Genomic DNA, 14,385 nt, shown 5'->3' with positions numbered 1-14,385 from the left:
ATGACTGATTAATCAGCAGAATCAATGTGTTTAATAATAACCCTCGTTGTTGACATCTCCCACATCTTTTTGATCTCCCTGGATCATTGTTAATGTCCTGAGAGATCTCCCAGGATCATTGTTAATGTCCTGAGTGATCTCCCTGGATCATTGTTAATGTCCTGAGAGATCTCCCTGGATCATTGGTAATGTCCTGAGAGATCTCCCTGGATCATTGGTAATGTCCTGAGTGATCTCCCTGGATCATTGTTAATGTCCTGAGAGATCTCCCTGGATCAATGGTAATGTCATGAAAGATCTCCCTGGATCATTGTTAATGTCTTGAGAGATCTCCCTGGATCCGTGGTAATGTCACGAGTCAGCTTGTTCTCAATTTTGAAACCATTGCATACTGTAGCTATGACATAACTATGTAATGTAGCGTATATAGGCCCCCTAGGTCTGTATACAAATCAAATTGTATTAGTCACATGCGTTGAATACAACAGGTGTAGTAGACCTTACAGTGAAATGCTGAATACAACAGGTGTAGTAGACCTTACAGTGAAATGTTGAATACAACAGGTGTAGTAGACCTTACAGTGAAATGCTGAATACAACAGGTGTAGTAGACCTTACAGTGAAATGCTGAATACAACAGGTGTAGTAGACCTTACAGTGAAATGCTGAATACAACAGGTGTAGTAGACCTCACAGTGAAATGCTGAATACAACAGGTGTAGTAGACCTTACAGTGAAATGCTGAATACAACAGGTGTAGTAGACCTTACAGTGAAATGATGAATACAACAGGTGTAGTAGACCCTACCGTGAAATGATGAATACAACAGGTGTAGTAGACCTTACAGTGAAATGATGAATACAACAGGTGTAGTAGACCCTACAGTGAAATGATGAATACAACAGGTGTAGTAGACCTTACAGTGAAATGATGAATACAACAGGTGTAGTAGACCCTACAGTGAAATGCTGAATACAACAGGTGTAGTAGACCTTACAGTGAAATGCTGAATACAACAGGTGTAGTAGACCTTACAGTGAAATTATGAATACAACAGGTGTAGTAGACCTCACAGTGAAATGCTGAATACAACAGGCGTAGTAGACCTTACAGTGAAATGCTGAATACAACAGGTTTAGTTGACCTTACAGTGAAATGCTGAATACAACAGGTGTAGTAGACCTTACAGTGAAATGATGAATACAACAGGTGTAGTAGACCCTACAGTGAAATGCTGAATACAACAGGTGTAGTAGACCTTATAGTGAAATGATGAATACAACAGGTGTAGTAGACCCTACAGTGAAATGCTGAATACAACAGGTGTAGTAGACCCTACAGTGAAATGATGAATACAACAGGTGTAGTAGACCTTACAGTGAAATGCTGAATACAACAGGTGTAGTAGACCTTACAGTGAAATGATGAATACAACAGGTGTAGTAGACCTCACAGTGAAATGCTGAATACAACAGGTGTAGTAGATCCTACAGTGAAATGATGAATACAACAGGTGTAGTAGACCTTACAGTGAAATGCTGAATACAACAGGTGTAGTAGACCTTACAGAGAAATGCTGAATACAACAGGTGTAGTAGACCCTACAGTGAAATGCTGAATACAACAGGTGTAGTAGACCTTACAGTGAAATGCTGAATACAACAGGTGTAGTAAACCCTACAGTGAAATGCTGAATACAACAGGTGTAGTAGACCTTATAGTGAAATGATGAATACAACAGGTGTAGTAGACCCTACAGTGAAATGCTGAATACAACAGGTGTAGTAGACCCTACAGTGAAATGATGAATACAACAGGTGTAGTAGACCTTACAGTGAAATGCTGAATACAACAGGTGTAGTAGACCTTACAGTGAAATGATGAATACAACAGGTGTAGTAGACCTCACAGTGAAATGCTGAATACAACAGGTGTAGTAGACCTTATAGTGAAATGATGAATACAACAGGTGTAGTAGACCCTACAGTGAAATGCTGAATACAACAGGTGTAGTAGACCCTACAGTGAAATGATGAATACAACAGGTGTAGTAGACCCTACAGTGAAATGCTGAATACAACAGGTGTAGTAGACCTTACAGTGAAATGATGAATACAACAGGTGTAGTAGACCTCACAGTGAAATGCTGAATACAACAGGTGTAGTAGACCTTACAGTGAAATGATGAATACAACAGGTGTAGTAGACCTCACAGTGAAATGCTGAATACAACAGGTGTAGTAGACCTTACAGTGAAATGCTGAATACAACAGGTGTAGTAGACCTCACAGTGAAATGCTGAATACAACAGGTGTAGTAGACCTTACAGTGAAATGATGAATACAACAGGTGTAGTAGACCTCACAGTGAAATGCTGAATACAACAGGTGTAGTAGACCTTACAGTGAAATGATGAATACAACAGGTGTAGTAGACCTCACAGTGAAATGCTGAATACAACAGGTGTAGTAGACCTTACAGTGAAATGATGAATACAACAGGTATAGTAGACCTTACAGTGAAATGATGAATACAACAGGTGTCGGTAGACCTCACAGTGAAATGCTTACTTACGAGCCCCTAAATGACAACGTTGTCAAAAAAAATACGAATAAGGATAGGAAATAAAAGTAACAAGTATTTTTTTTGCAGTGTAATTAGACTACATAAACCAAAAGTATGTGGACACCTGCTCATCAAACATCTCATTCCAACATCATGGGCATTAAAATGGAGTTGGTCCCCCCTTTGTTGTTATACCAGCCTCCACTCTTCTGGGAAGGCTTTCCACTAGATGTTGGAACATTGCTGCTATAACAGCCTCCACTCTTCTGGGAAGGCTTTCCACTAGATGTTGGAACATTGCTGCTATAACAGCCTCCACTCTTCTGGGAAGGCTTTCCACTACATGTTGGAACATTGCTGCTATAACAGCCTCCACTCTTCTGGGAAGGCTTTCCACTAGATGTTGGAACATTGCTGCTATAACAGCCTCCACTCTTCTGGGAAGGCTTTCCACTAGATGTTGGAACATTGCTGCTATAACAGCCTCCACTCTTCTGGGAAGGCTTTCCACTACATGTTGGAACAGTGCTGCTATAACAGCCTCCACTCTTCTGGGAAGGCTTTCCACTAGATGTTGGAACATTGCTGCTATAACAGCCTCCATTCTTCTGGGAAGGCTTTCCACTAGATGTTGGAACATTGCTGCTATAACAGCCTCCACTCTTCTGGGAAGGCTTTCCACTACATGTTGGAACATTGCTGCTATACCAGCCTCCACTCTTCTGGGAAGGCTTTCCACTAGATGTTGGAACATTGCTGCTATAACAGCCTCCACTCTTCTGGGAAGGCTTTCCACTAGATGTTGGAACATTGCTGCTATACCAGCCTCCACTCTTCTGGGAAGGCTTTCCACTAGATGTTGGAACATTGCTGCTATAACAGCCTCCACTCTTCTGGGAAGGCTTTCCACTACATGTTGGAACATTGCTGCTATAACAGCCTCCACTCTTCTGGGAAGGCTTTCCACTAGATGTTGGAACATTGCTGCTATAACAGCCTCCACTCTTCTGGGAAGGCTTTCCACTAGATGATGGAACATTGCTGCTATAACAGCCTCCACTCTTCTGGGAAGGCTTTCCACTAAATGTTGGAACATTGCTGCTATAACAGCCCCCACTCCTCTGGGAAGGTTTTCCACTAGATGATGGAACATTGCTGCTATAACAGCCTCCACTCTTCTGGGAAGGCTTTCCACTAGATGTTGGAACATTGCTGCTATAACAGCCTCCACTCTTCTGGGAAGGTTTTCCACTAGATGATGGAACATTGCTGCTATAACAGCCTCCACTCTTCTGGGAAGGCTTTCCAATAGATGTTGGAACATTGCTGCTATAAAGCCTCCATTCTTCTGGGAAGGCTTTCCACTAGATGTAGGAACATTGCTGCTATAACAGCCTCCACTCTTCTGGCAAGGCTTTCCACTAGATGCTGGAACATTGCTGTTATAACAGCCTCCACTCTTCTGGGAAGGCTTTCCAATAGGTGTTGGAACATTGCTGCTATAACAGCCTCCCTCTTCAGGGAAGGCTTTCCACTAGATGATGGAACATTGCTGCTATAACAGCCTCCACTCTTCTGGGAAGGCTTTCCACAAGATGTTGGAACATTGCTGCTATAACAGCCTCCACTCTTCTGGGAAGGCTTTCCACTAGATGTTGGAACATTGCTGCTATAACAGCCTCCACTCTTCAGGGAAGGCTTTCCACTAGATGTAGGAACATTGCTGCTATAACAGCCTCCCTCTTCAGGGAAGGCTTTCCACTAGATGATGGAACATTGCTGCAGGGACTTGCTTCCATTCAGCCACAGGACCATTAGTGATGCTGGGGGATGAGGTCTGGCTCGCAGTTGGTGTTCCAATTTGCCATTCGTTGGAGTTGAGGTCAGGGCACTGTGCAGGCCAGTCAAGATCTTCCACACCGATCTCGACAAACCATTTCTGTATGGACCTCGCTTTGTGCACGAGGGCATTGTCATGTTGAAACAGGAAAGGGCCTTCCCCAAACTGTTGCCACAAAGTTGGAAGCATAGAATCGTCTACAATGTCATTGTATGCTGCAGCGTTAAGATTTCCCGTCACTGGAACTAAGGGGCCCGAACCATGAAAAACAGTCCCAGACCATTATTCCTCATCCACCAAACTTTACAGTTGGCACTATGCATTGGGGCAGGTAGTGTTGGCATCCGACAAACCCAGATTAGTCCGTCAGACTGCCAGATGGTGAAGTGTGATTCATCACTCTAGAGAACACTTTTCCGCTGCCTTAGAGTCCAATGGCGGCGAGCTTTACACAATCTTAGGCTTGTGTGCGGCTGCTCGGCCATGTAAACCCATTTCACGAGCCTCGTGACAAACAGTTATTGTGTTGACGTTGCTTCCAGAGGCAGTTTGGAACTCAGTAGTGAGTGTTTTTTAACGTTGTTCTTCGTCCTCCTCCGACGAGGAGCATGAAATGCCGGACCAATGCGCAGCGTGGAAAGTGTTCATGATGATTTATTTTACTGAACACTGAAAATACAAAATAAACGAAAACCGAAACAGTCCTGAAAGGTGCGTAAAACACTAACTACCCACAAAACACAGTTGGGAAAAGGCTGCCTAAGTATGATTCTCAATCAGAGACAACGAACGACACCTGCCTCTGATTGAGAACCACAACCGGCCAAACACATAAACACAACATAGAAAAAAAGAACATAGACAACCCACCCCAACTCACGCCCTGAAAAAACTAAAACAAAGACATAACAAAGGAACTAAGGTCAGAACGTGACAGTGTTGCAACCGAGGGCAGATGATTTCTTACACGTTCAGCGCTCACATTCTATGAGTTTGTGTGGCCTACCACTTCGCGGCTGAGCCGTTGTTGCTCTTCGCCGTTTCCACTTCACAATAACAACACATACAGTTGACCAGGGAAGCTCTAGCAGGGCAGAAATTTGACAAACTGACTTGTTGGAACATTGAAAGTCACTGATCTCTTCAGTAAGGCCATTCGACTACCAATGTCTATGGAGATTGCATGGCTGTGTGCTCGATTTTATACTCGGGTCAACAACAGGTGTGGCTGAAATAGCCACACATGCATCCGCCAATGTGGGTTTGGCAGATGCAAGGAGAACGCTACCTGCCCGAATGCATAGGGCCAACTGTAAAGTTTGGTGGAGGAGGAATAATGTTCTGGGGCTGTACACATACTTGTGTATATACAGTTAATTTGGAAAGTATTCAGACCCCTTTTTCCACATTTTGATACATTACAGCCTTATTCTACAATGGATCAGCTCTGGAATCTTCCCTAATATTTGAAACCAAGGCTTGATCCCCCCCCCCCCCCAATCCACAAAAGTGGAGACAAATTTGACCACAACAATTACCGTGGAATATCTGTCAGCAGGAATACCTGAAAAATCCTCTGCGGTATCATCAACAGCATCGACAAAATGTCCTGAATAAATGTCAAATTTTCTTCTCACCAAAATAACGTACAACAGACCATGTGTACACCCTGCAGACCCTTATTGACAAACAAAACCAAAAAAAGCTATGTTTTCTCATGCTCTGTTGTTTTAAACAAATATTTTGAATAATTTTGGCATGAGCCTGCTAGACAAATTGATGGAAAGTGGTGTTGGGAGAAAAACATACAACGTTATAAAATCCATGAACACAAACAACAACACAAACAACAAGTGTGCGGTTAAAATTGGCAAAAGCATACACATTTCTTTCTACAGGGTTGTGGGATGAGACAGGGATGAAGCTTGAGCCCCACCCACTTCAACATACAGTGCATTCGGAAGGCATTCAGCCCCCTGGGCTTTTTCCAAATTTTGTTACATGACAGACTTATTCTACAATGGATCAAATTGTGTTTTTTCCCGCTCATCACACAATACCCCATAATACATCACAATACATCATAATGACATCACAATACCCCATTATGACATCACAATACCCCATAATGACATCACAATACCCCATAATGACAAAACAAAAAAAAATGTATAAAAAAAAGAAAATAATGTATAAACCACCTGGAAATATTACATTTACAGTATATTTAGTATTCAAACCCTTTCCTCTGTACTTTGTTGACGCACCATTGGCAGCGATTACAGCCTCATGTCTTCTTGGGTATGACTCTACAAGCTTGACACACCTGAATTTGGGGAGTTTCTCCCATTCTTCTCTGCAGATCCTCTCAAGCTCTGTCGGGTTAGATGGGGAGCGTTGGTGCACTCTGTACTTTACTCCGTTCATCTTTCCCTCAATCCTGACGAATGTCCCTGCCACTGAAAAACATCCCCACATGATACTGCAACCACCGTAGGGATGTTGCCAGGTTTCCTTGTCTTTCAGGCCAAAGAGTTTAATATTGGTTTTATCAGACGAGAAAATATTTTTCTCTCATGGTCTGAGAGTCCTTTAGGTGAGTGTCTCCAATCTGGCCAATCTGGAGTCTGGTGGAGTCCTGCAGAGATGGTTGTCCTTCTAGAAGGTTCTGCCATCTCCACAGAGGAAGTCTCTAGCTCTGTCAGAGTGACCATCTGGTTCATGGTTACCTCCCTGACCAAGGCCCTTCTGCCCGATTGCTCAGTTTGGCCAGGCGGCCAGCTCTAGGGAGAATCTTTGTGTTTCCAAACTTCTTCTATTTAAGAATGATGGAGGCCACTGTGTTCTTGGGGACCTTCAATGCTGCAGAAATGTTTTGGTACCCTTCCCCAGATCTGTGCCTCGACACAATCCTGTCTCGGAGCTCTACAGACAACTCCTTCGACCTCATGGCTTGGTTTTTGCTCTGACATGCACTGTGAACTGTGGGATCCTATATAGACAGTTGTGTGCATTTTCAAATCATATCAATCAATTGAATTTACAGCAGTGGACTCCAATCAAGTTGTAGAAACATTGCAAGGATGATCAATGGAAGCAGGAAGCACCTGAGCTCAATTTCGAGTCTCATAGCAAAGGGTCTGAATACTAATGGTAATAAAATATTTCTGCTTTTTATTTTTGTTTTAATTTGGAAACATTTCTTAAAACCTGTTTTCACTTAGTCATTATGATGTATTTTGTGTAGATTAATGAGGATTTTTGTTTTTAATTTTAGAATAAGGTCAAAATGTGGATAAAGTCAAGGGGTCTGAATACTTTCAGAATGCACTGTACAGTATAGTGTTAGATATCTCTCTCTCTCTCCCCCCCCTCCCTCTCTCTCTCTCTCTATCGCTCTCTCTCTCCCCTCTCTCTCTCCCCTCACTCTCTCTCTCTCTCTATCGCTCTCTCTCTCCCCTCACTCTCTCTCTCTCTCTCTCTCTCTCTCTCTCTATCGCTCTCTCTCTCCCCCTCCCTCTCTCTCTCTCTCTCTATCTCTCTCTCTCTTCACTCACTCTCTCTCTCTCTCTCCCTCTCTCTCTCTCTCTCTATCGCTCTCTCTCTCTCTCCCCTCACTCTCTCTCTCTCTCCCCTCTCTATCTCTCTCTCTCTCCTCTCTCTCTCTCTCTCTATCGCTCTCTCTCTCTCTCCCCTCACTCTCTCTCTCCCCTCTCTCTCTCTCTCCTCTCTCTCTCTCTCTCTCTCTCCCCTCCCTCTCTCTCTCTCTCTCTATCGCTCTCTCTCTCTCTCTCTCTCTCTCTCCCCTCTCTCTCTCTCTCTCTCTCTCTCTCTCTCTCTCCCCTCACTCTCTCTCTCCCTCCCCTCTCTCTCTCTCCCCTCACTCTCTCTCTCCCTCCCCTCGCTCTCTCTCTCTCTCTATCGCTCTCTCTCTCTCTCTATCGCTCTCTCTCTCTCTCTATCGCTCTCTCTCTCTCTCTCTCTCTCTATCGCTCTCTCTCTCTTTCTCTCTCTATTGCTCTCTCTACCCTCCCCCACTCTCTCTCTCTCCCCTCCCACTCTCTCTCTCTCTCTCTCTCTCTCTCTCTCTCTCTCGCTGTCTCTCTCCACTTCCCCCTCTCTATCGCACTCTTCCCCCTCTCTCTCTCTTTCCCCTTCCCCCTCTCTCTCCCCTCTCTCTCTCCCCTCCCACTCTCTCTCTCTCTCGCTGTCTCTCTCCCCTCCCCCCTCTCTCTCTCTCCCCTCCCCCTCTCTCTCTCTCCCATTCCCCTCTCTCTACCCCCTTACCCCTCTCTATCGCTCTCTCTCTCCCCTCCCCCTCTCTCTCCCCTCCTCCCCTCTCTCTCTCTCTCTCTCTCTCTCTCTCTCTCTCTCTCTCTCTCTCTCGCTGTCTCTCTCCCCTTCCCCCTCTCTATCGCTCTCTCTCTCCCCTCCCCCTCTCTCTCCCCTCCCTCTCTCTCTCTCTCTCTCTCTCTCTCTCTCTCTCTCTCTCTCTCGCTGTCTCTCTCCCCTTCCCCCTCTCTATCGCTCTCTCTCCCCCCCTCTCTCTCTCCCCTTACCCCTCTCTATCTCTATCTCTCTCTCCCCTCTCCTCTCTGTCTCTCTCCCCCCTCTCTTCCCTCCCAGTATCTACAGTACTTCATAGTAATCGCAGCATTTCTCTCTCTCTCTTCTTCCCAGTGTTTTGGCTTCATGAACCTGGTGCTGTGGGGAGGAAACCTGTGGTTCGTCTTTAAGGAGACCGGCATCATCGCCCCCTTCATGCGCGCCCCACCTCCCCAGGAGAAGCAGCCCGCCCCAGACTCGTACGGCCAGCAAGCGGGGTACGAGCAGGACCCTTACGCCGGTTCCCAGGGGGGCTACCAGCCAGAATACAACCAACAGCAGCAGGGCTACAACCAGGAGGGCGGAGAGTACGGACAGGCCCCCACCTCCTTCGCCAATCAGATGTGAGGGGGAGGAGGAAAGAGGAAGTGTGGAGGCAGCTGGCGATGGGTGAGTCACATTATTGATCCTATGAAGTGTTATTATGAAGTATTGATTTTGAGATGTTATGAATATTATAAATAATATTATGAATAATATTTTAATGATTTTATATGATATTATTTAAATTTCTACAAAAAAAAACTTTAAACTCTGTGTTTCAATTTAAGCTTTAGCAGCAATTAAACAATACAAAAAGACCCACATTGACTACAGCTCAGCGTTCAACACCATTAGCGCCCTCCAAGCTCATCACTAAGCTAAGGATCCTGGGACTAAACACCTCCCTCTGCAACTGGATCCTGGACTTCCTGACGGGCCGACCCCCAGGTGGTAAGAGTCTGACACGCTGATCTTCAACACTGGGGCCCTCGGGGGTACGTGCGTCCCCTCCTGTACTCCCTGTTCATCCACGACTGCGTGGCCAAGCATGACTCCAACACCATCATTAAGTTTGCTGATGACACAACCGTGGTAGGCCTGATCACTGACCACGATGAGACAGCCTATAGGGAGGAGGTCAGAGACCTGGCAGTGTGGTGCCAGGACAACAACGTTTCCCTCAACGTGATCAAGACAAAGGAGCTGATCGTGGACTACAGGAGAAGGCAGGCCGAACAGGCCTCATTCACATCGACGGAGTTGAAGTGGAACGGGTCGAGAGTTTCAAGTTCCTTCGTGCCCACATCACCAACAAACTATCATGGTCCAAACACGCCAAGACAGTCGTGAAGAGGACACGACAACACCTTTTCCCCCTCAGGAGACTGAAAAGGGGTTCCCAGATACTCAAAAAACATGAGTGCAGCTACCTTCCACTCGTTAATGTTTCCTTTCTTCTCTTTCTCTCCACAGAGTCAGCGGGGAGAGACTCGAGAGTGTGGTGCCTGAAAACTACAGTACCCACAATGCCACACTCCTTCCTGTGTGTTTGTTCGTGCATATGTCTGTGTGCTGAGTAAATGAGGGAGGGAGGGGGGTAGAGAGTTACCTAAACACAAAAACAGAAGGGAACAGGGAGGGGGGAGGGACTAGATGTTAGTTATTGTAACTGGGGAAAAAGACAGTACATGAAGAAAAACTTGAACACAAAATGTGGAAAAAAGATTTTAAAAATAAAATAAATAAAAAATTGATTACAATGTTGATAATATTAATATTAAAATCTGAGAGAATGTATTTGTCTGTGCTTTATAGATGTCACTATGAACAAAATATATAGACAAATATTTGGTAATGCTATGTATGGAACTATTCAAATGTTTGTTTTTGAGTTTAGTAAATAAATAATCGTAACAATGATTGCTCCTCCTCACAACAGTTTGCACTCTTTTTATTTTTTATTTTGGTACAAATTCTTCTTTGTAATTTGATCAAATGTTTTATTTGATTAATCTGCTTGTTTTGTTGTGTTTCTACATCGCTGAGATATATTACAGAGGAATAGAGAAGAGGTTGATGGACTAAAACCAGTGTCATTATATATACACTGGCCATGAAACAAATCAAACACGATCAAAAGAGTCATTAATTAATCATTGGTTTATTGATATTTTTCTTCCCTCAGTCTAAGCTTCCTGAACCTTGTTTTGGTTGAACTTGTATCCATGCATTACAGTAGGAATACAGTAAAGTCCATGCATTACAGTAGGAATACAGTAAAGTCCATGCATTACAGCAGGAATACATTATGAACTGCTAGAGGAGCATGGTACCATTGAATATTCCATCTAGTACAATGCCCTCCTTATCCGTCTCTCTCTCTCTCTCTCTCTCTCTCTCTTTATCCGTCTCTCTCTCTCTCTCTCTCTCTCTCTCTCTCTCTTTATCCGTCTCTCTCTCTCTTTATCTGTCTCTCTCTCTTTATCCGTCTCTCTCTCTCTCTTTATCCGTCTCTCTCCCTCTCTTTATCCGTTTCTCTCTCTCTCTCTCTCTCTCTCTTTATCCGTCTCTCTCTCTCTCTTTAACCGTCTCTCTCTCGCTCTCTCTCTCTCTCTATCCGTCTCTCTCTCTCTTTATCCGTCTCTCTCTCTCTCTTTATCCGTTTCTCTCTCTCTTTATCCGTCCCTCTCTCTCTCTCTCTTTATCCGTCTCTCTCTCTCTCTCTCTCTCTTTATCCGTCTCTCTCTCTTTATCCGTCTCTCTCTCTCTCTCTTTATCCGTCTCTCTCTCTCTCTCTCTCTCTCTCTCTCTCTTTATCCATCTCTCTCTCTTTATCCATCTCTCTCTCTTTCTCTCTCTCTCTCTCTCTCTCTCTCTCTCTCTTTATCCATCTCTCTCTCTCTCTTTATCCATCTCTCTCTCTCTCTCTCTCTCTCTCTTTCTCACACACACACACACATTTACAGTAGAAACCATTTAGAATAGAGTTTACGGTAAAACGTTTTTGGGGTCTTGAACAATTGAAAAGGGTTCATCATTTGTGACTTTACTTTGAATTTAAAATGTTTTTGACACATATTGATTACTGAAACAAGGAAACATTCCCAAGCCAATAGACATTTCAAATCTTGTATTTCAAACCCGCTTCCTTGTATCGACTTCCTGTATTGACTCTGTTATAACCCAGTAATGATCTACTGTCGTATTTATCCTTCCAACTAGAGAGAGGCAGATGTGACCCTTTACATATCAGACTGCTTGTTTAGATGTCCTGAAGACTCCAGCTCGCTGAAACTGCAACATGACACCATGCTAGACCATTTACTGACTCCGAAGTTTAGTTTCAGTTTGTGCAAAGTTTTACTCTTGATATAGAAACGAAACATTCCAAAACACACACCTCTCTCTCCCCTTCTCCCACCTTTTTCTCTCTCTCTTTCTCTCTCTCTCTCTCTCTCTCTCTCTCTCTCTCTCTCTCTCTCTCTCTCACACTGCACCACGTACTAGGTTAAGTTTCTCTTTTATAAATATGCTATTCAGATACTCTGTTGTTGGTGGTGTTTGATGTGTCTTGTCTCAATGCCTGGGTTGTGCTGTATTTATTGTGTATGATATATATATTTAGCATTGATGATGATGTTGACAACAATGGTTACTTATGGCTAAACAACAGGTTGACCAAAATGACCATGAAATCTGTTGTCTTCTTCTATGGAATCCATGTGTGGGAAAACTGTCAATAAAGAGGATGTTATCATGGGCACGGTTGTCATGGTTTTCTAATTTCACTTCTTCTTCTGAGCCTCCTTGGCAGGACCGTGGCCCGCACCGTGCGCGGCAGGTACTCAAAATCTACCGCAATTAAATTCATACTTTTGTACTGCTATTGTAGCCAAATTCTCCAGGATATTTAGAAAACAAGTATCGATGTGGTTTTGAGCAATGTTTCACGGCACCCTTTTACAACACCTGTGGTGTACAGTCGTGGCCAAAAGTTTTGAGAATGACACAAATATACATTTTCACAAAGTCTGCTGCCTCCGTTTGTATGATTGCAAATTGCATATTGTCCAGGTTGATATGAAGAGTGATCAGATGAATTGCAATTAATTGCAAAGTCCCTCTTTTTGCAAATGAACTGAATCCCCCCAAAAACATTTCCACTGTATTTCAGCCCTGCCACAAAAGGACCAGCTGACATCATGTCAGCGATTCTCTCGTTGACACAGGTGTGAGTGTTGACGAGGACAAGGCTGGAGATCACTCTGTCATGCTGATTGAGTTCGAATAATAGACTGGAAGCTACAAAAGGAGGGTGGTGCTTGGAATCATTGTTCTTCCTCTGTCAACCATGGTTACCTGCAAGGAAACACGTGCCGTCATCATTGCTTTGCACAAAAAGGGCTTCACAGGCAAGGATATTGCTGCCAGTAAGATTGCACCTAAATCAACCATTTATCGGATCATCAAGAACTTCAAGGAAAGCGGTTCAATTGTTGTGAAGAAGGCTTCAGGGAGCCCAAGAAAGTCCAGCAAGCGCCAGGACCGTCTCCTGAAGTTGATTCAGCTGCGGGATCGGGGCACCACACGTACAGAGCTTGCTCAGGAATGGCAGCAGGCAGGCGTGAGTGCATCTGCACACACAGTGAGGCGAAGACTTTTGGAGGATGGCCTGGTGTCAAGAAGGGCAGCAAAGAAGCCGGGAGTAAGTGCAGATGATGAGTTTAATAACAAAGAAGATGGAGAGTTACAAAAAACAAGAGAAGCGTCTGGACATGAAAACAGAACCAATACTGCCTGAGGTTGGTGAGAGCTATATGAAAGGAGAGTAATCAGGGTGGTGTGCTTAACGATGGGGAGCAGGTGTATGTAATGATGGTTGCCAGGTGTGCGCAATGATGGTTGCCAGGTGTATGCAATGATGGTTGCATGGTGTATGCAATGATGGTTGCCAGGTGTATGTAATGATGGTTGCCAGGTGTATGTAATGATGGTTGCCAGGTGTATGCAATGATGGTTGCCAGGTGTATGCAATGATGGTTGCCAGGTGTATGCAATGATGGTTGCCAGGTGTATGCAATGATGGTTGCACGGTGTATGCAATGATGGTTGCCAGGTGTATGCAATGATGGTTGCCAGGTGTATGCAATGATGGTTGCCAGGTGTATGCAATGATGGTTGCCAGGTGTATGCAATGATGGTTGCCAGGTGTATGCAATGATGGTTGCCAGGTGTATGCAATGATGGTTGCCAGGTGTATGCAATGATGGTTGCCAGGTGTGGTGGTTAGTAGACGGTGACATTGAGCACCGAAGGGAGGGAGCAGGAGAAGGCGTGACAGTAATCAAGGTAACAGACATTGACACATTCAATAGCGCCTTGCACACTCTTGCCTGCATCTAGTTGATGTAGGGTGTAATCATTAGTCCAACAGTTGCAAATGAGAGTTTCTATTGGACAAATTCTGGTATGTCTATTCCCGTTTCGTTCTGTTTGCTTCCATTTAAGAAACATTTTTCAACAGAATTGGCAGAATGAATACACCCCTGATAATATAAAAACTAGATGCCCTCAAGCTCACACAAATGATATAATAAATGTATAAAAACAC

General features: G+C 44.2%; 1 protein-coding gene across 1 annotated transcript in view; it reads left to right on the top strand.

Annotated features, from left to right (window-relative positions):
• The window catches only part of LOC135503862 (synaptophysin-like), a 29,190-nt gene extending 16,655 nt beyond the window's left edge, over positions 1–12,535 (top strand). The window contains exons 6-7 of the mRNA XM_064922032.1: positions 9,087–9,401; positions 10,248–12,535. Coding sequence (XP_064778104.1) covers positions 9,087–9,359 — 273 coding nt within the window. The 3' untranslated portion in view covers positions 9,360–9,401; positions 10,248–12,535. The remainder of the gene's footprint in view (positions 1–9,086; positions 9,402–10,247) is intronic.
• The last annotated feature ends 1,850 nt before the right edge of the window (positions 12,536–14,385 follow it).

The sequence above is a fragment of the Oncorhynchus masou genome, chromosome 18 (assembly GCF_036934945.1).
Source record: "Oncorhynchus masou masou isolate Uvic2021 chromosome 18, UVic_Omas_1.1, whole genome shotgun sequence".
NCBI lineage: Eukaryota > Metazoa > Chordata > Actinopteri > Salmoniformes > Salmonidae > Oncorhynchus > Oncorhynchus masou.
Note: the sequence above shows the minus strand (reverse complement) of the source record. Positions and strands in the feature narration are given on the sequence as shown.